The sequence below is a fragment of the Dicentrarchus labrax genome, unplaced genomic scaffold (genome assembly GCF_905237075.1).
Source record: "Dicentrarchus labrax unplaced genomic scaffold, dlabrax2021, whole genome shotgun sequence".
In the NCBI taxonomy this organism is placed as follows: Eukaryota; Metazoa; Chordata; class Actinopteri; family Moronidae; genus Dicentrarchus; species Dicentrarchus labrax.
In genome coordinates, this window is record NW_026136702.1 from 9,081,902 (window position 1) to 9,102,841 (window position 20,940).

Sequence of the window (20,940 nt, forward strand, 5' to 3'; positions counted from 1 at the left end):
TTAACAAAATCCTTTTTGATCCTCATTCGTTTATCTTATTTCCACTTTTTTTCTTCTATCCACCGCAGATAAAGACCATGTTACAAGGTGATCATCAGCAGGTTTTGAGCAACCTGCAGTCCCATTTCGACGAGTTCCTGGAAGACAGCGAGGAGTCTGAGGTATTCACGGTGGCAGACTGCGCCCAGCTAGAGAGAGACGTCGTGGCCTGCAAGGAGTACTACCAGGAACTACTCCGATCTGCAGAAAGAGGCAAGGCTCACATTCCCTTCATGTCCCCCCCCCAACAAAGAGCTGGTGTACATTGAACACTGTGAAGGAAACACATGGCTCTATAAGCCCCTTTAAGCCTTAAGTTAATGCCTTTTGGAATTATGTTTTTTACTCAATTAAGAAGAGTTTCTAAGTGGATGGTTGGCTTTGCTGTGAATGAAAAGCAAACACTGTTTTTAATGTATGGTTATGGGTTTAAAATAGGGGAGAGTATAGTAATTTACATATTGTCTCTCCCCTTTTCTGAAATAAGTTGTTGTTAAAACCATTTCCCTAAACCGTGTATGACTACTTTAGCAGTGTACAATGTTCTATTGATGTAGCTGCAATGCAACTTGGCCTTTCTTTGTGATAATGCTGCCACCTAGAGGTGCACTAGAGGTGTGACCCTATATGTAGGTTCAAGATTCCCTTTGTTGTATCATTTAGTATTTGCCTAATAAATAGTAGTGATTTTCAATTAGAAGGAAACTGTTATATTAACTATTATTAAAAAACTGTCCTGTCACTGTTTGACGCATATTTGATGTTGATTATTTGTACTGATAATATTTCTCTGGTAAACAGAGGAACACGAGGAGTCTGTATACAATCATTACATCTCAGAAATACGTAACTTCCGGATGCATCTGGAGGCCCATGAAGAACACCTGATCAGGCAACTCCGTACGCCGTTGGAGAGAGACGACCTGGAGCAGAGTCTGCAGCGTATCACAGAACATGAGGTACACATCTGCGTATCAATAAACGTGTTCAAGAACTCACTGCTGTTGTTGTTGTTTTAATCTTGATTTTCTACATGCCACTTTGCAGAAGAAGACGGCAGAGCTGAATAAACTGAAGGAGGACCTTGACGTTATGAAGGATAAGTGTGAGCTGTTCCTGAGACAGGCTGCAGGTGCTCCTTCAGTGCAGACGCTTTCCTCTGAACTCACCGTCCTCGTTCAGAGCATGAGCCAAGTGAACTCCATGTCTTCCATTTATATGGACAAGTAAGACACTCCCTTCTTTGTCTAGAAGCAATCACGGTGACATCTGTATATTTATAGTAGACAGACATTTGCATTAGAAGTACCTGAGTTGTATCTCTTTGTTTTGCAGACTGAAAACAGTGAGCTTAGTGGTGAAGCACAGCCAGAGTGCGGAGGCGCTAGTTAAGACCTACGAATCCAAACTCTATGAGGAAGATGCTATGAACTCTGATGTCAAGTCCATTGAGTCAGTCATTTCAACACTTAAGGTAATAAACTGTTGCAGTCAACATTTTCACCAACATTAACTAACGCTATTAGTTCTTTTCAAGTAATCTTTCCTCCTTATGATTGTAGCAATGGAGGTCAGAGATTGATGAGAAGCAGGAGGTGTTCCATGACATGGAGGATGAGCTGCAGAAAGCACGAGTCATCAGTGACCGCATGTTTAAGGTGCATAATGAACGTGACTTTGACCTGGACTGGCACAAAGAGAAAGCAGATCAGCTGAGTGAACGGTGGCAGAACATTCACTCCCAGATTGATAACAGGTTAGTGTTAATTTCTTCCTATAGGATTTTTTTTTTGCATGCAGGTATTGTAAACATAAATGTAAGTATTACAATAGCTTATTGACATTAACTATTCAATTTCAGGCTTCGGGATCTGGATGGTATCAGCAAATCTCTGAAACACTACAGAGACTCTTATAGTTGTCTTGATGAATGGGTCAGAGAAATGGAAGTAGCACAGCTAAAGGCCCAAGAAAACAAACCTGAAGATAGTAAAGCACTGGCTGAGCTGTTAAACAAACAGAAGGTAGGACAAGAATTCATGTTTCACAATAAGACAAACATAGTACATATATGGATGTATAAATATATACTTAAAATGTGTTTTTCAGGTCCTTGTTGCTGAAATTGAACAAACACAGAGCAGAATTGATGAGTGTCAGAAGTACTCCGAGCAGTACTCCTCTTCCATTAAAGTAAGCAAATTTATTTCAATTTTGACATGTTTTTATTGTTTTTTTTAGCTATTTTGTTAAATTTTCTCATGGTATTTCTGATATATGAAATTAGCAGTTGCTGTCATTTCCATTCCAACATTGTTGGGCAAGGACCAAACTGACAATTGTTGCAGATGGCAAAGAGACAACCTTCTAAACTTGCACATAAATGTATTTTTTTAGGATTATGAACTTCAGCTGATGACCTTCAGAGCGATGGTTGATTCCCAACACAAATCCCCTCTAAAGAAACGGAGGATGCAGAGCTCCTCTGATGCCATTCAGCAGGAGGTAAAACTAGGATTTAACTTTGGTAGCGCAGGAAATGGGGGCTCTATATAGACACATATGAATGACCTACGTTTTCTTTGTTTGATTTCACAGTTCATGGATCTCCGAACCCGCTACACTGCTCTTGTGACTCTCATGACACAGTATGTGAAGTTTGCCAGTGAGACGCTGAGGAGAACTGAAGACGAGGAGGTGAGAGATTCATATTTTAATACTTCCTGGCTTCCTATATTTCCAGTGGCTAACGCAGCACATTTCAGACTTTTGCAGCTATGTGGATGCTTAAACTTAAATGCCAGTTTAGCTTTACCTTCTTGTCTTTTCCTTTCTTATCTGTTCTGCATCAGCATATTTCACTTCCCCACTAAGAAGTAGTGAGTCGTAAAATAATGTAACAGTCAAAAACATCTATGTATTTTTATCCCTTGTGTGCCTTGAGTTCTTCACTTGACAGCTCATCGTAAGTGAAGATATTTGCTTCGTCGTGCAAAAGAAGCAAAGGAAATGCACACTTGCAATGCATGTCTGCATGTACAGTAATTCCTCATTGCTGGTGATGGTGACTTGCTGGGAGGAGAGAGACTTTTATACTTGAACAGAAAGTCTTTCTCATGTTGGCCTTTCTGTGGGAAAATACAGGCTCTCCAGGAGTTTGTGTAGTATTTTATAAATATTGGTCTTGAGAGGTATTCTCAAACTTATTTGCTGAAAACTGTGACAAAGTGTTACAAGTTTGGAATCAGAGGGTAAAGGTGCAGTGGTCAAATCAGTGACAAGTGCTATTCAAACAATCTTTCAAAGATCTGTTCAGTAAATATTCACTTTATTAACCCTCCACAATATTCCTGGCTACATGAAAAATCTTGAAAATGCAAATTCCTGGAGAGATTGAATAATATGGCTGCAGCACTCTGGTAAGAAGTAAAAAAGTCATGCATTTAATTTCACAATTTAACTTGAAACAGTGAATGACTTATGTTTTTGCGTTATAGAACAGAAAGGCTTTTGAAAGAGCAGAGAATGCAAAAAGGACAGAGAGCATGGAGCTCCAAAAAGCTGCAGGGGAAGTAGAGATTAGTCAACTTAAGCAACGGGTCCAGGAACAGGAGGCTTTGCTGGTTGAAAGACAAGCACAGCTGGAAAAGTTGGAAGGAGAAGTAGAAACTCAACACAAGACAATTGATGATCTAACCTTTCAGAAATCACAGCTTGAGCATGACGTTCATCAGTATTGCACCAAGTTAGAAATAGCTGTAAAAGACAAAGCTGCCAGTGAGCAGGAATTAAGTCACACAAGACAGTTAATTGAGCAGTCAGAGGCCAAGTGCTCTTTGGCTCAGAGGAGACTAGAAGACCTCTTAAAGAAAACAAACGTTGACCAAGATCTTAAGAAACAGAGCCCCAGACTTCAGAGAAAAATAAACATGGAAGAAGGTTCTGAGGAACAGATTCAAAGTCAGGTCCAGGCTAAAGTAATTGATCTGGTTCAGCGGCCTTTGGCATTTGGCAGTCAGTTGACAGTCAAAAGTGATCCAGAATCATCTTCAGTTAGAGAAAGTGACAGCATGATGGCAGATGTCCTGCAGCAGAAACTAGAGGAGCTGGTCCTGGTCCAGAAAAAAGCAGACATGGCTGAGGAGAAAGCACAAAGTTATAAAAAGCTGTTGGATGACAGCAACAACAGACTGAAGAAACTGCAGATGGACATGGAAAGTGAAAGGAACAACATGAGACAGAAATCAGATGATCTGCAGCAGGAAGCACAGAACATGAAGAAATCCATCAATGAACTTCAAGAGGAAATCAGGTCTCTCCAAAGAGCAAAGTCCTCATTGGAACAAATAACTTTTTTCCAAAGCACTGAAGTTGAAGGCCTCAAAGAGCAGCTGAAGATCACCCAAGGAGAAGTGCATAAGAAAAGCTCCATGGAGCAGGAAAATATTTACAAGTTTAGCAACTTAGAAGAAGATATAGCTTCCAAGCAGGCAGTAATAGATCAGCTGAAGTTTAAATGCAACGAGCTGACCAGGATAAATGTCTCATCTGACAGTGATATTAGAGCTCTTCAGATCCAAACAGAGTCATTGGAAAAAGAGAGATCATTTTCTGAACAAAAGATCAAGACCTTAAAGAGAGAGATAGAGAGCTGGAAACAGCAGCTTCAATCAGCTAAGGAAGAAAACAACTTAATGAAAAGATCTGAGCAGGTGTCGCAGCTCAAATGTAAAAACCTCGAAGCAGAACTCCAGAAAAGTGAATTAGTTGCTTCTCAACTGCAGAAAAGAGTAGATGAGTTAAAGCAGATGAATGTGGAGATGGAAAATAATCTTAAGAACGCAAGAGCTAAACTAGATCAGGTTACGATGGAAATTGATAGCAAGGATCAGCAAATTAAAATCTTTAAGTCCCAGGTGGAGGGCACCAAATCACAGGTTCAAATTATTGAGGAGGAACTAAATAAGAAAACCCAGACCTCCCATGAGCTTCAAATGAAGCTGCAGGATTACAGTGAGGAGGTAAGGAAAACGACTGAACTGCAGCAGAAAATCAAAACACTCAATTCAAACATTGCCAATTATGAGAAAGAAATAACAAATCTGAAATCAGAGCTGAAGTCAGTGTTTGCTGAGAGGAATTCTGCACATCAAAAGATCCACATGCAAAATGCAGAAATTAATGATTTGAACATGATGCTAAAGAAAACAAAAGCAGAACTGCAAAAAGAATCTGCTGACAGTCAGACAAATCTCAATAAAGTCAAGGCATTAGACGATGAGCTTTTTAAACATAAGCACAGTATTAAAGGGTTAACTAGCAGCTCAGAGAAAACTACAGAAAACCTAAAGCAGGAGATTTATGGTCTTCAGAACGACAAGAAAGCAACAGAAAGGAAAGTAGAGAACTTGAATGTTAAACTTTCTGAGTTAAGCTCTTCCCTTCAAAGAACTAAAGATGAATTGTTAAAAGAGACCAAAGAAAGAAAAGTTAAAGAATCAAAAATAGTGCAGCTGGAAACAGAGCTTCAGAAAAGTAAAGTAACAATGAAAGAATTAATGTTGAGTTCTGACAAATCCCGATCAAATCTACAACATGAGAATATGATCCTTAAGAAGGAAAAAGCTGAGGCACTAGAGAAAAGCATGTTGTGTGGATCTGAAGTCAGGACGCTAAAAGAAAAGCTGCAACGCACCCAAACAGAAGCAGAACAAAAGCAAAAAGAAAACTCTGTCCTTCAACTGAAGTCCCAGCAGATGGAAGAACAACTTGACAAGTGCAAGAAAATGCTAGAGGAGTTGAAAAGTAAATTAGAACTTCAGAAAGAGGGATATGAGAGGCAGTTGTTGCTAGTGCAGACTGAAATAGAGAAAAAACTGATGTTACTTCAATCTGAAATCTCAACTGAAAGTGGGAAGTCAAAACAGCTGTCACATAGCACAGAATTAGTTGAGATGCTGAACAAGTATTTCAAACAAGATGTCAAACAGATTAAAACAGTGTATCAAACCACAGTGGAAACAAAGCAACAAACAGACCAACAGCTGCAACTGCAGATCAAATTGGACAAACTGCAGCAAGAAAGAACTAAGCTTGGACATGACCTCTCTAAGGCACAATCACAGATTGCCCAACTTGAGGAAGACAAAGTTAAACTCAACTCAAAAATAAGCACCTTGCAAAGCATTTGCAATGAACAGCCGAATGAGTCGGCTAAATTTAAACAGCTGTTAGCAGATAGTGAGTGGAAACTGACAGTGAAGGACAGTGAAGCGAAATCTCTTCGGGAGCAAATAGAGTCGTATGTCAAAGAAATCAAAAGTCTTCAGGAAAAGCTTTTGATGCTCGGGGTCAGGATGAAGATTGAAAACGAGATGATAAATAAACAGGAAGTGACCGAAACCAGGCATCACTATGTGAAAGACAACCAGACCACTTCCACAGAACATACAGTGATGCAGGGGACGGTGCCCTCTTATGAAAGTGCAAAATGCAACCTGGAGGACGAGATTCTCAAAATGAAAGTGTCCTCAGAGGTATGGATGAAGTTAATTCAGTTCAGTTTAATTACTGCAACAAAATATCATATTTATTAACAATTACAATATATTTAAATGTAGTACAGTTTTACTAATTGTTTATTTTTTAACTATTTATTAAAACATCTATTTAGTCATTGTAGTTATCTTTAGTTATCTGTAACAGTGAATTCTAGTCATCTGTAACTTAAAAGTTCTTCCAATGTCACATCTACAGATGTCAACAATGGGGAAAGAAAACATTCTTGAAGGACTGAAACAAGGCAAACAAGATAAAATGGAAGTCATTCAAAGCCAAAGCCTTCATGATTCACAGACAAAGAAACCTTTGAATAGCTCTACTTATCAAACTTCTACTCTCCTACAAAAAGACCAAACCAAACCTGACAAGTCCATGACAGTGACAGCACGTGGATACATGGCTCTGTGTGGACTAACAGACACACATAGCATCACTAAGACAACAACATATCAGATTCATAAAACTAGTGAAACTGTAAACACATCAGAGAAGAGAACAACAGACAGTGAGGGAAAACTGAGTGACATGTATTCAACTTCCCAAAAGCTCCCAGAACTCAAGGGCAGCACAAGTATTCAAAACCTAATCAAATTCAAGTTCTTGGATGAAGAGGTTTTGCGCAAGTTGGAGAAAGGCCTTGTCACAATAGAAGAGGTGCAAGCATCACTTCACGTCGGCAAACCAACAACTATTGCCGGAGTTTATGTGGAGTCAAGTAAGAAAAAGATGTCCTTCCTCGAAGCTGCTGAGAAGGGCTTCTTAGCAAAGACGTACGCTCTTGAGTTTCTGGAAGCTCAGGCTGCAACAGGAAGCCTTACAGATCTGGCCACAGGACAAACACACTCAGTTGCTGAGGCTCTGGAGAAAGGTATTATAGAGAAAGGCCTGAAAGACAAACTGATAGAGGCTGAGAAAGCTTTTAGTGGCTACATCCATGCTGGCAAAAAGCTGTCTGTTTTTCAGGCAATGGAAGAAAGGGTTCTTGATAGATACAAAGGCAAGAAGCTTCTTGAGGTCCAGGTATCCACTGGAGGACTGATCAACCCAGAGATTGGTGTCAGGGTGCCGGCAAGCATTGCTGTTGATCAGGGTCTTTTGAACAAGGAGACTCAAAAGAGTCTGTATGATCCAGTCAGTAACCCCAAAGGTTTCCACAACCCTGACACTGGACAGAAGGCATACTACTCTGAAATACTGAAGACATGCCTTTATGACATAGATGGTGGTGTGTTTCTCTTTCCATTTGGTGAGAGACATCTCACAAACACCTCTCCCATGAGTTCTCATAGAGCGTCTGTTGTCATCAGCAGCTGTGGCATCGAAATGTCAGCGTATGAAGCATTCAAGGGGAGACACATTGACAGGAGGACTTATCTGTTTCTGTCACAGCAGGAAAGTGAATGGCAGGAAAAGTCCATAGTTGATGCCAGTGGAAGCCCACTTCACATCATTATTGACGTCAGAAGTGGCCGACAACTTTGTCTAGAGTCAGCTTTAAGTCAGAGGTTTCTTGAAATGTCCGAGCTTGATAGCTATCGCAATGGGCTTCTTAGTATCTATGAGATCGCGGACATCATATTTTCAAGAATGGTTGTTGTGGAAGATGTTAACAGCCCCATTGCTGGTCTCTGGGATGTCAGCCGGAGGAAGAGGCTGTCAGTTCTTCAGGGTTTTCAACAGGGCTTTACTGATAGAGCCACTGCCTTGCGTCTGTTGGAGGCCCAGGTCTGCACTGGAGGCATTTGCGACCCCTCTTCAGGGGAGAAAGTTACCCTCTCGGAGGCTCTTAAAAGAGGTCTGTTGGATGAGGCATTGAATCAGCAGCTCCAGCAGTTTGAGCAGGCCTTTAATGGCATCATTCACCCCAAGACTTCAAAGACTTTGTCTGTCTCCCAGGCTGTTCAGGAAAATCTCTTCCCAAAGGATGCCGGCTTTCGCTGTATCGAATTCCAGCTCCTGACTGGAGGATTGATAAACCCTGACACTCATGACAGAGTCTCACTTGAAGAAGTCATTCAGAGCGGCCTTGTTGACAAAGTTACTGCCTCTGTACTCAAAGATGAGAAGTTCCATACCAGGAGCCTCACATGTCCAAAGACTAAGAGAAGAATCACGTTTAGGGAGGCACTTGAAAGAAGTGTGTATGACTGCCACACAGGGTTGAGGTTACTCGAGGCCACAAAAATTCAGGGTTATGGACCCAAATCAACATTCCATTATGTTTGGGCATATAAGTAATAAACATTTGTAAATATATGCTTGTGCATAAAAGCAAAACCTGCAAATGGGATTTCCTTTGGTTTTGTATTTGGATGTTAAGTTACCTTGACTTCAATGTTTCTTTTTTTGGTTTACACACACATTTTTATCCAATGGTTGATGCAGCTGACAATGGTTTTGGAGCATTGGTGTTTTTAGTCTGATTGTAATTATATTTTTGGCGAAGTCCCTCCCTTTTAGGATTCCCCCCAAGTGTTTGGTTTATTTTTTGTAACAAAGTTAACAATCTTGTCAAAAACCCATCTGTTTTGATTCTAGAGATCTGTTGATGAGGAGAAGAGAGAGCATGGTGATAAAGTTAGCAAACTATTGCACTGGATGTCCAATGTGAAACAGACCCCAAACAATGATGGGAATGCTTTGAAAGATAGCAATGCCAACACAGATGCTTCTAATAAGCCCCAGGTAAATAATGTGTATTATTTGTGGTGTTTTCAATGTGTCCTGTTTTCATATATTTCCACGTATTTGTTGTACATGAGACAATGCTTTGGTTTAATGGTGAACAGAATTTTGCTAATCAAAACAACATCACAGTGTATGAATTCTAATAAAAATACACTATCTACTTTCTGATTATTTCAATCCATATATTGTACACTACACATGGCAGTGGTTGTAGTGTTACCTTATCATATCCCTTGTTCATATGGCTTACAAAAGAATGGTTATATATTATGGATTTCATTTAAATCACCCATAACTGATTCAATAACTTATGATGTATAAGTTACACAAGCACTCATAACAACCCCAGTGACCAATAGATTATATTAGCCCAACAGGTTATTAAAATATCACAATACATTTCATTGTCCCTCTGTGTCTATGGAAACATGCAGTTTACATACAGTCCAAAGCTGACATTATTCAATTAAAATGTGAAATTTCCCTGATGTTTGCGGTATATGACATTAACATTATTGAAAGGAAGAAAAGGATCAACTTGGTGATCCTGAAGAAATGTGTTATAATTGATTGTTTTACAGAATAGAATAGACAAGAGAGTCTGAACCTCTTTAATCTATCAATACCCATCTACAGTGCTAACTTTACAGCATTTACTTATTTTACACTCCTGTTTAGATTGTTTTACATCTATGTGTTCATATTAGTGACTGATAGTTGAACAAAACTGTATATTCATGTATAAAACACGCCATGTAGACAATTATTCTAGTGTTCACAATGTATTCAGTACATTTACTTAATATAATTAATTAAGTCTTGTGCTGTCATCTGGAACATAAGCACTGGACACTGACATTTAATTTTATTTTTGCTGTAAACATATAAACCACAGTTAAAGTACAATGTCTAAATATGTAAATACACATTTGGATTATTATTATAAATTAGTTGCTATGATTTTATTACACATAAAACATGTCAGTAAGGTTCATTTTAGAAGCAATCTGGGATTTGAACCAAAAAATAATAAAAACCTGGTCATTGTTTTTACAATATGCACACGTTAATATAGATAAAATTCAAATTAAGTAATTACCATTTAATAATGACAGCTTTGGACTTAGTGTTTTATTTTATTTTGTCAAATTATAAACCATCTCTCTGATTGTGTTTGAAGTGTTTCTAATATTCTGTCGCTCCATGTAAGGGAATGAAAAAATAACGCACAGTGCATAACAATACCCCAAATTACAGTCTCTAAAATGAGCGAAGAGCTGAATCTACTCTTTGACACATTCTGAACGAAAGTTGCATAGCTGTTCTGTGCAGGGGTTTATAATTAATCTTGTCAGTGGAGTGTACAGTTGTCTATATACATCAATTGATATATTTAATATAAATAAGTCAATTGAAAACTGTAATTCAGTCTTTTAAAGCAATTCTAGTGTGTGAGTATCTGTGAGCTTTGTGTCCCTGTTGTCTCTGTTAACTATAATTATATTGGTGACAACACTATTGTACTCAAAGAGTAGTCATTGTACTGCATATAAAGTATTATATGCCACTCTTTGATGTTCTAGGTGTCAGTGGAGGAAATGGTCACTAAGAAGGAACAAATTGCAGAAGCATTGAGGGCCACACAAATGATGCTGAACAAACACAGTGACAAGTAAGTCAAGCTACTATCACTGACATCCAAAATACTTTTTTGTTTTCAGCCTCATTCTTTGTGTTTTGTCTCACAGAATGACAGAAGAGGAAAGAGAAAAGGCCCTGGAGCAGCTGAAGGCACTCAATCAGGCCTACAGTGAACTCTCCCAACAATGTTCGGATCAGACAACCTCTGCAGAAGAGGTTCGACCCCAGGCTATTTCTCCTATTGAGTGGTTTGCTTTTGTGTGTCTTATAATGTGTTAGAAAACAGTGCCACCTGATGTTCAGCTGCATGACTAACCTTTTTACTCCTCTCCCTAGTACAGTGTGTGCAGTTGTCTTTTGCACTCATTATGGACTCATTAGGGACAAAAAAAGATTTAAATAACTGATTCCCAGAAAATCTGAGTATGCTGTAAACATGCTTTGTTGCGCTCGGCTTTGGTCTGAAATTTTACCATTATTATAGTGCTTGACTTCAAAGTCAACTTGATAACGGAAATGACACATAACCCTTTACCTACAGTATGTGATGTGACTAACTACCCTCTTTTTGCAAGATGCTGGATACTGCATTCCCAGGTGCATGATAGCTTTAAATGTATTATGCGTCACTCTCCTGTTGCAACAACCACGCAGTCTTGCACTTGTGCACATGATGTTTTAACATGCCCATATTTGTCTAGTGGTGAGTATATTTTTTGTCTTGCTTTTGAATACTTTGATTGCACATTTGACATACAGTAAATAATACAGATTTTGATGCTAAAATAAGTTCAGTAATTTCTAAAATTTTCTTTTTCTTTAGGATTTTACATTCAGTGATGCAGGGCTTGGGACTGGACACATTAGTAGCCCTATTGATCAGATAATTACTCTCCCAGAGGCCCAACCCGAGACCTCCAGCCCCTTTCAGTCTGAGCCGCATGTCTGTCTGGACTGGGATGATGCTTGCAAACAAGATCTCACTTATAAATCCACACTGAACCACTTGCCAGAGTTGAATGAATCAAGCAAGTGCATACAGAGTTCACATGTCTCTTCTGTGTCGCTCTCTGACATAGCAGCAGCTAGGGAAGGGGCCACTTGTGAAGACCCAATCATCAAGATGATAGAGGTCAAAGAAGTCAGTGATGGATTGCAGGTGTACTACACAGGGGATGCACTGACCCTGGAGAGGGCATTTCAGTGTGGTTTAATACCTGCTTCTGTTTATATAAAGATTCTTCAGAGGCAAAAGACCTGTCAGGATGTGTCTCTCTTAGAGCCAGTGCAGGAGGTTGAACCTTGTGAGGTCAATAGTATGATATTAAAGTGCCTCAGCGGAAATAAATCACTGACATTAGGAAGGGATGTTCACACTCTGAGGTCTTTTCATGATGGTTTAAGTGATCAGGAGACCACCTCAGGGCTTTTAAGTGTTCAGATGGATGTAGATGACCCCAAAGAAGGTCAAAACATAACAGCTGAGGATGTTATGAGTAGCACTGGGAGCATCCAAAATGGCGATGGACTAAAGGTGGATGCAGCCATTCAGTGTGACTTGATGAGCTCTAGCAGCACACTCACTATTCTTGGAAATCAGCAATTTATGGGAATTGTGTTGCCTTCCTCTGGGGAAATTCAAACTGTGTCCACCTCATTCCAGTATGAGCAACAAATCACCACCAATGAGTTTACCAGCAGACTGTTCAGTAATCGGGAAAAAATAGCAGCTTTTTACGTTCCAGAAAGTTCTGAGGTGGTAGACATCACCTCTGCCATTCAAAATGGTTTGATTGACAGTTACACTGCAGAAATTTTGAAATCTATAGAAATTCCTGATGTGTTTCCTGATGTTGATCACCTGAATGAAAAGTTTTCATCCTGGCTTATGTATAAAAAACTCACAGTTGATGGGCGCTATCATGCTGCAGATTGCTTAAAGGTTGACAACATCCCTACTCACACAGAGGCAAAGCAGTTGTTCATCTCCTATCTAATGATAAACAGTTACATAGATCCCAGATCAGGACAGAGGGTCTTAATACTCGATAAACAGTTGAATAAAATGGTTAAAATCTTTCTTGAGGATTCAATATTGTCTGAAAACACAGAGAAGAATGTAACTTCTCTCACTTTAACTGTTGGTGATGTTTCAGAACAGGAAGATTTAGAGATCCCGTTGTATATAAATGAGGAAACAGAGGAGTTAATGAGATACACGCAACACACATCCGATCCTCATAATTTTGTTTCTTCGGTCAATGGAAGAATTAGCTTAGATAAAAAAACAGATGCAAACGACAAGGCTTTAAAACAAGATCCTGTCAATGAAGTTTTAGTTGATAGTAACATTAACATGAATACCACAGAGCTGAGTGTAGCAGAGGAAACCATGTGTCAGAACTACACAGATTGGACAAAGTCAGGTGAATTTACAGAGAGAATTTCTGGAAATAGTTTACAAATTGATGTTGGAGTTGCTGATAGTGAAGACATTGATATTCCAGTGTTGTCAGTCGTTCCAACTTCATGTTCTGTGAACAGATTGAATGGTGTCTCACCGTCAACGACGTTTGACACTGAGTGTGCAGTGAAATCCCGCCATCAAACACTACCATACTACGATCCCGACTCACTTTGTAGTGAATCAGAAGGTACGGATATTACCCAGGCTGACTTTTTATGCTCTGAGGACTTGATGGAAGATGAAAATGAGCAAGACTACGCTATTCATCTTCTGAAAGCGCAGATGGAGGAGGGTGGAATTTTAGACGTCACCTCTGGGAGACGTTATGACCTGGAGGCAGCTCTCCGTAAGGGCCTAGTTGATGAGATGACAGTACTGAAACTGCTTTGCCTACAGTCAGATGAACAAGGAGGTATAGGTATAGGTGTAGGAGATGAGGAGTGTGCTAGGTCTGTTTTAAAACAGGCAGTGTCAGATGGATCCATATCCTCAAATATTGCTCTTTCTATAATAGAACAACAGAGCCCATTGAGGTCTGGTTGTACCATTAGTATCAGTGACTCATTGCAGTCTGGATTAGTTGAAGATGAAGATGTCAACAAGATCCTCAACTTAGACCCCAAAGACAGCATTTACCCAGAGGAAAGCTGCACTCACTCCATCCCTGAAGATCATAATCAGGGTTTAATTAATATTAATGAAGCTGAAATCATGCAGCAGCCGACTGAGAGGAAGGTTGCTGTCATTGTGCTTGATCTGATCGATGAGGAGGCTGATAACAAAAAGATAGAGCATGAGAATGTAGATGCAGAGGTAGATTGTGAGACAACAGGAAATGTAGAGAAGATGAGTAATTATCTACATCATTCCCCTCCCTCGGTTGGTGGTCACGAGTCTCTGGTGATCTCACCCTCCTCGTGGAGTAAGGTTACTGCAGAGTGTGTTCATCACACTGACAGACCACTTTTACTGGCTGAAGACAGTGACTCACAGGATGAAGTCAATAGCGAGTTGACAGATGAAGCTGATGTATATAGTGTTGTGATAGAAAATGCTGACCCATGTCCCCAGTCACGTCCATCCAGTCTGAGTGACGGAACCTCCAGCATCAGTACCGATCCAGAAATCCAGACTCAGTATGCCACTTCTGCTGCTCACACTGAGTTTTTCATTGCTGGATATGATGCAAAGGTGGGGAATCAGACAGTTAATGAAATGTCCTCATCACACCGCAATGTGTTGTTTGAGGAAAGTAGAATGGAGAATGACACAAGTGCAGCTCAGTCACCTTTTGACAGTGAGCCAACTCCAAGTAGAGATTACTCATCACCCAGGGATTCAGTTGAAAGTGCTATTATCTCAGTTTCCAGGGGTAATGGTAACTATAACAACAACATTACAGAAGATGGCAGCAGAGTCCCATTACCTCAGCCAGCAGCACTTCATTCAGAAAGTGATTTTAATGTTGAACCTGAGCCCAGATACTCTCATAATGATCAGAGTCTGCTTGTTGGTGAGAGGTCTCAACCGTCACCCATTGTTTCCGATGAAGTCACTGCAACAAACCCTATCAGTCTGAAGTGTTTTGATGCAGGAGATTCAGAGAGCTACACTTCAACTGCCACCAGAGTTTCTCTTGAAACAGTTCTGGCTAAAAAAGATTTGTCAGGTTCCTGGCACAGTGGTACAGAATTAAGCACAGATGGTCTTTCCCCAGAGATGCAACATGAGGACATTTTCACAATCACCAGTGATGTAGAACTGATTTCTGCATCAAGAAATACACAGACAAGTGATAAACAAAATGCAGATATTGGTGGAAAAGTCTCAGGTCAGTCGGAAATTATAATGGGACTAAGGTTAGGATCTGATATTCTACCAGAGGGAAAGGGATTAGAAGTGTGTGCTTCTGAGCACCCTCAGGTAGATACTGATTTCCTGCCAGACACCAGCTTTACACCTGAAGTTTCCTCTTCAGCTCCATCATTGTTTTCTGATGCTGTAAGGACACATGTAGATGATCAGGAGGAAACTAATGTCAGTGATTTACAAAAGGCACAAACTCAAGAAACTGAAAGCATTATTTCTATAGTTCCGAATCCTCCACAACCTTTAGAGCAAGGCAGTCTTCATGAGAGAGACACACCTCATGGACTTGTAGAGAGTAGTCACCCAGACCTTCTCATGGATTTGCTGAAGCAAAACAACCTCAGTCTAAACAACAAAGAAAAAGAAAACTCAGAACTGATACTGCAGGAAGAGAAAGTCAGTGAAAAGACAGAACAGTCTGATGCTCCAAATATCCAGCTGCAACTGCTGCAGGTTCTTAAGACTGTTTCCTCAAGCCAAGACCTTTCAATGCTTCAGGAAGTGATGGAAACTCTGAACACTGCTCTGGGGGGTGACTCTCAGGAGGAGTGTCGGCACGCTCTGGAGAGCATCAAGGAGGAGAGCTCGGAGGGAGAAGATGAGGGGTCAGCAGAAGATGACGTTGGTCTCTGTCACTCTGCTGCAGACAGTCACCATCCATCTCCTCTGTTGCCTGCCAGCTCAGATGCCTGCAAAGTTGAGCAGGTTAAAAATAAGGTACTTGTACATTTTATGTTGTTTCAGTGTTAAGCCAACTCCCTCCCTTAGTTTTTGACAGAACATCTGCTCCACTTGTGTTCTTCTTTCAGCTGTTCTCCATCCAGGATTATTTGGAGAGTGTTGGGAGACTGCAGGATCACGCTGATGTTTTGGATGATGTCAGAAAAGACCTTTTGAGCCAGGCACCCATCGGCAACAACATGGAGGAACTGCAGATCCAAATGGAGGAATGTCAGGTGAGAATTTAATAATTAAAATGTGTCTCTGGTATAAATAATCAATCATATGTTTTCAATTTTCCATTTACATGTATGCATTAGTTCCTGACCAAATGTGTTCCTTTATCCAGTCTCTGGAGTCCCAGCTTTCTAGACTGGGTGGTGTTCTGACAGCAGATTTGGAGAAAGCCAAACAGCTGTTAAATTCTGCTGATGAGGGTATTCCCATACAAATCCACCAAGATTTGGCCTCGACATATCTGGAGTTAGAGCCAAATTTTACTGCTGTTTCCCAAATGTGTGTAGAAAGGAGTCACTCCCTAATTCAGGCAATGGAAACTGGAAAGGTCAGTGTTCACTACCAGTGGTTAAAATACAGTGATGTAACAGTTGCATCAGCTATTGACTAATTGAAATGTGATTTTAGGTACATTTGGAATCGACATACCAGAAACATCTCAGTGATCTTGAGGAATTGGCGGGCCTTATCGACAACAACTCTGAGATGAGTGATGTGGATTTTAACACATGTGATGTGGACACACTGAAGCATTTGATTCAGCAGAACAAGGTATCTTTTAAGTCCAATTAAAGACTTTCAGTATCTACAGGAATTACTGAAACACTCATATTTCCATCTTTTCTTCCAGGACACGGAGAACAACCTGCTGAAAGAAGCCAGGCTCAAGTTAGAGGACATCACATTCGATATCCAGTGCTTTATATCTGAGCACACTCAGTTCCTGAGTCCAGCTCAGAGCAGCTACCTCCTCAAGTTCCTCAGCACCACTCAGCGAGCATTCAGGGACCAGACAGAGAGGCTTGTTACCCAAAGGAGTGCCTTAGATGTCCTATTGTACTCCAAGGAGAGAGAAAACCAGGAGAAGGTCTGCCTGTGGATAAAATATAAAACATCATAAAGCTCATTATGAATACTTACAGTGCCTCTACAGTAGGATGTATAAGCCATGTTAGTGGTCAGATTTAATTACAGAATTGGCAGAGTAGCATAATTTGTGGACTTATATAAATGTAATAAAAAGCTACTCAAATAGAAAAAAATAAATGTTAATTTACTTTACAAATATTGAGCTTTTATGTTGAATTTTTGTGGATTTAAATTGAAAGTTAGACTTAAGTAATGAGTATTTATTAATATCCAGTAGTTCTCAGTGTGTTTTGTGACATGTGTTGAAGTGAATTATTAGTTTTTGTTTTCAGGATTCAGATTTAGATTTTTGACTGTAAATACCTAATTGTTTAGGAACAATAACAACATTGCATGCTCCAGTGCTTGACCACGCAGACTAACCTTTGTGCTGATTGTATTCTACAGGCCTTCAAGACACCAGTGAACAATTAACTGTGGACAAAATGCACCTTCTCTGTTGGAACACCCATTAACACACCGGACATAATGTTCCCTTTGTGCTTATTACCATCACAAGACCAAAGTGGCGAATGGCGAAAAAGCATGTTTACAGCATTCTAGATTTATACACCATTATGATCAAAGAAAATGTAAAGCAGAGACTGCATGTTACCTCTATATGCTTGAATAGTTTCTTCTGTCTTCTTTTCATGTTTGTGTTCCCAAATATTGATCGGGCTGTTCAGACAAAAGCAATAACCCTTTATGGGTTTGTTTCATGTGAATGGGCTTAATGACTTTTAATGGCCTTTAGTTATTATGTGGGATATTAACTTTGTGTGTGTTTATTCTTGTTATACAGTCTTTATTGGCGAAACACAAGGAGTTTACAGAGAAGTTGGAGGAAGTGTGTGATAATCTCACCCTTACGGAAAACCACCTGATTGGTCATCAGCAACAGGCTGAAAATGCTGAGTGTGTCACCGACCTGCAGCAGTACCAGCAAGAGCATCAGGTTTGATTCTCTTTGCTTTTGGATGTTTTCATCAGTTATTTTATTCCACAAAACCTACTCTTCCTAACGCTTTATGACTGTCTGATCTCAAGGCTCTGCAAAAAGATGTATTGACAAATGCCAGTGCCTTGAATGAGGTCATCACCAGTACTAAAAAGTTTCTGGAGGAAAACCGGAGCAAGCTGTTGCCAGATCAGATTGCCATGCTTGAGAGCAAGTTGGAAGAGGCTAAAAGCAAAGCCAAGCTCATCGACCAGCGGGCGGAGGAGTCCAGGAAAGATTTGGAGAAAGTTGTTACCACAGCCATAAAACAGGAGAGTGAAAAGGTCAGAGTTCAGATTTTCTATATGTGTTGTCTGCAAAAAACATGCTAACATTTAAATTGATAATTACATTGAATTAACATAACATATTGCTGAACTTAATGTTAACATATTGATTTTGTTAATATGTAATCTATCTGTCCTTTTAGGCAGCAGCTGTTGAGCGGCTTGAAGAAAGTAAGAACAAAATCGAAGGTCTCCTGGACTGGATATCCAACATAGGGAATGAAAACCAGAGCGGTCTGGATCAAACTGACCATATAAGCAAAGAGAATGGAAACGTGCCAGAAAAAACCTTCGACCGGGGACTGATAAAAGAGGATGACGATGCCAATGGAAACGCTTTGCAGACCACTGAAAAAGATTCTGGCAGAGAGTCCAGCGGCAAGAACGACGCCTCCTTGGACCTCGATAAGCAGTATGACAGGGTCAAGGTATAGTTGGTTTGTTGCATAAAAAGTTTGTTCCACAGTAGTTCATACTCACATATGGGGTTTTCTTTCTGAACACTGCACAAATACAAATCCAAGAGCATTACTTGAGGCAGATCATCATGGTTAAAATTGAAATTCACAATGAAATGAAGAAAATTTAGGAGTAATAATAATAAAGTCAATGAGACCCATTGCCAAACAAAGTTCAGAATTTAATTTTAGTAAATTAGAGTTAACTACATCTTGTTACCTGAAAAGGGTAGAAATTAGAATATGACGGGGCCTACCAGTAGCTTGACTTGTGGACTAAGTCCTTACCGCAGGGGTCCAAGTTCTCCGCTCTTTCTCTCCACTTTCCTGTCTCACTCGAGCTGTCCTAAATAATAAAAATATGACATTTGGCATTAGAAGATATTTATTACATAATAAATTGTAGCTACAAGTTAGGTGATATGTCAAATACTACCAATACTATCAAGCAGACTTAAAATTTGTGATTTAAGAAACAGGAAAGGAAATTAAATCTTAAAGCTGACACCACAGACCAGCCTTTTAAAGCCAGTAGACAAAAAGTATGAAATTATGTTAAAATGTTTAAAAAATGCCAATAAAACTATTACAGTATTAGTATTGTGTCCTCAAGACTTCACTGTTCCCACAGGCCCATCATCAGGAGATTCTGTCCCAGCAGCAGGATCTGATCCTGGCCACCCAGTCAGCTCAGGCTCTGCTGGACAAGAAAGCTAACATGCTGTCTCCAGAGGAGAAGGAGAAACTGCAGAAAAACATCCAGGAGCTGAAGGGGCGCTACGAGGCATCGCTGACGCAGGCTGAACAACAGATGAAGCAGGTGCAGTGTGTCCAGGAGGAGCTGAAGAAGTTCCAGAATGACTGTGAAGAGTTTGAGGGTTGGTTAGACCAAGCAGAAGGAGAGATAGAGGAGTTGGGATGCCCTGCAGGCTCCCTCAATATCCTCGGAGACAAACTCCAGCGGCAGAAAAGCTTCTCAGAAGATGTCATTTCCCACAAAGGGGACCTACGCTTCATTACCATCTCAGGACAGAAAGTCCTGGATGTGGCTAAAGCTTGTGGATTGGATGACCCTGCGGCTAAGAATGCTCCGCTGCACGTGGACACTTCAGGAACCTGTTTGGCTGTCAAGGATAAGTTGGATTCAGCAGCTAGCCGATACAAAACACTGCATTCACAGGTATTTAGTCTGCAGTTGATCAAATGAGAGGTTGTAATGGCTTATTCTTACCACTGGGTGGGAGCATTTATCTTCCTTAAAAACCCCCAAAAAGCCACGTAAAGTCTCATTAAGGTGTGACACCAAGTTCTGAAAGCAATGTCTCATGGTCAATGTTACATTCATTTATGGAGTCTGTGTACTTAATTCTGTTTTCTAAATATCTTATCACACATTCAGTATAATTTAATTTCCTTTTTTTTCAGTGCAATCAGCTTGGCAACAACCTCAAAGATGTGGTTGACAAATACAAGAAATATGACGACTCGAGCGCTGGTCTTTTGGAGTGGCTCAACGGCTCAGAGGAGGAGGCGAGAAAGCAGCAATCAGAGGCCATAGCAGCTGACCCGCAAACACTACAAAAACAGCTGGAGGAGACCAAGGCAAGGAAAACTGCAAGCCAGTGCTGTAGTGCCTAGGTCTAGTCTTGGTATCGAGTCAAACTTCATAATTGTTGTTGAAAAGCTCAGATTTATCTGGGATTGTGATCTTTTTTATTTTGATCTACATTTTTCATATTTCTACCAGGCCTTTCTTAATCTTGAAGCCAACACAAGAGTCATGAAAAAGCTTCCTTTGATCATTCTTCCCACGTAATGCGTTACATTTGAGTGAAAATGGTTTTATTACCGTTAAAGTTCATAAATGTTGGTGTTTGATTCGTGCATGCCTGAGCCAGCCTTTCATGAACTCTGTGTGAACTTTAATGGATGTTAGCTTAAATGAATAATGAATAACCCAAGTAAAGAAAAAAAAAGAATAGCTTTATTTAGAAGTGACACATGCAGAACTTTGAGCATTGACTGGATTACAAGGTCATGGCACAATAGACCTGTCTTACCATA

The 20,940-nt window shown here is 40.1% G+C and overlaps 2 protein-coding genes across 19 annotated transcripts in view; both read left to right on the plus strand.

The window, feature by feature from the left end:
• dst (dystonin) overlaps positions 1–20,940 on the plus strand; it is a 104,436-nt gene that overhangs the window by 41,780 nt on the left and 41,716 nt on the right. For all 18 annotated transcript variants that reach the window (XM_051416575.1, XM_051416579.1, XM_051416576.1 and 15 more), the window contains 17 exons: positions 69–252; positions 841–998; positions 1,087–1,265; positions 1,375–1,513; positions 1,602–1,795; positions 1,901–2,063; positions 2,149–2,232; positions 2,437–2,544; positions 2,638–2,736; positions 9,139–9,285; positions 10,872–10,960; positions 11,037–11,145; positions 17,937–18,089; positions 18,182–18,415; positions 18,562–18,846; positions 19,508–20,056; positions 20,302–20,478. In XM_051416575.1, the coding sequence (XP_051272535.1) occupies positions 69–252; positions 841–998; positions 1,087–1,265; positions 1,375–1,513; positions 1,602–1,795; positions 1,901–2,063; positions 2,149–2,232; positions 2,437–2,544; positions 2,638–2,736; positions 9,139–9,285; positions 10,872–10,960; positions 11,037–11,145; positions 17,937–18,089; positions 18,182–18,415; positions 18,562–18,846; positions 19,508–20,056; positions 20,302–20,478 (3,051 nt within the window). The remainder of the gene's footprint in view (positions 1–68; positions 253–840; positions 999–1,086; positions 1,266–1,374; positions 1,514–1,601; positions 1,796–1,900; positions 2,064–2,148; positions 2,233–2,436; positions 2,545–2,637; positions 2,737–9,138; positions 9,286–10,871; positions 10,961–11,036; positions 11,146–17,936; positions 18,090–18,181; positions 18,416–18,561; positions 18,847–19,507; positions 20,057–20,301; positions 20,479–20,940) is intronic.
• Positions 2,743–8,995, plus strand: LOC127372864 (desmoplakin). The gene is made up of 2 exons (XM_051416747.1): positions 2,743–6,575; positions 6,796–8,995. Exons 1-2 carry the CDS (start codon positions 3,585–3,587, stop codon positions 8,836–8,838), a joined length of 5,034 nt encoding a protein of 1,677 aa, XP_051272707.1. The 5' UTR covers positions 2,743–3,584; the 3' UTR covers positions 8,839–8,995.

Excerpts from the sequence above, each read along its gene's own strand:
- LOC127372864 (XM_051416747.1), top strand. The coding sequence starts at position 3,585 with ATGGAGCTCCAAAAAGCTGCAGGGGAAGTAGAGATTAGTCAACTTAAG. Across the intron at positions 6,576-6,795 it reads AAATGAAAGTGTCCTCAGAG|ATGTCAACAATGGGGAAAGA; the intron begins GTATGGATGAAG and ends TCACATCTACAG.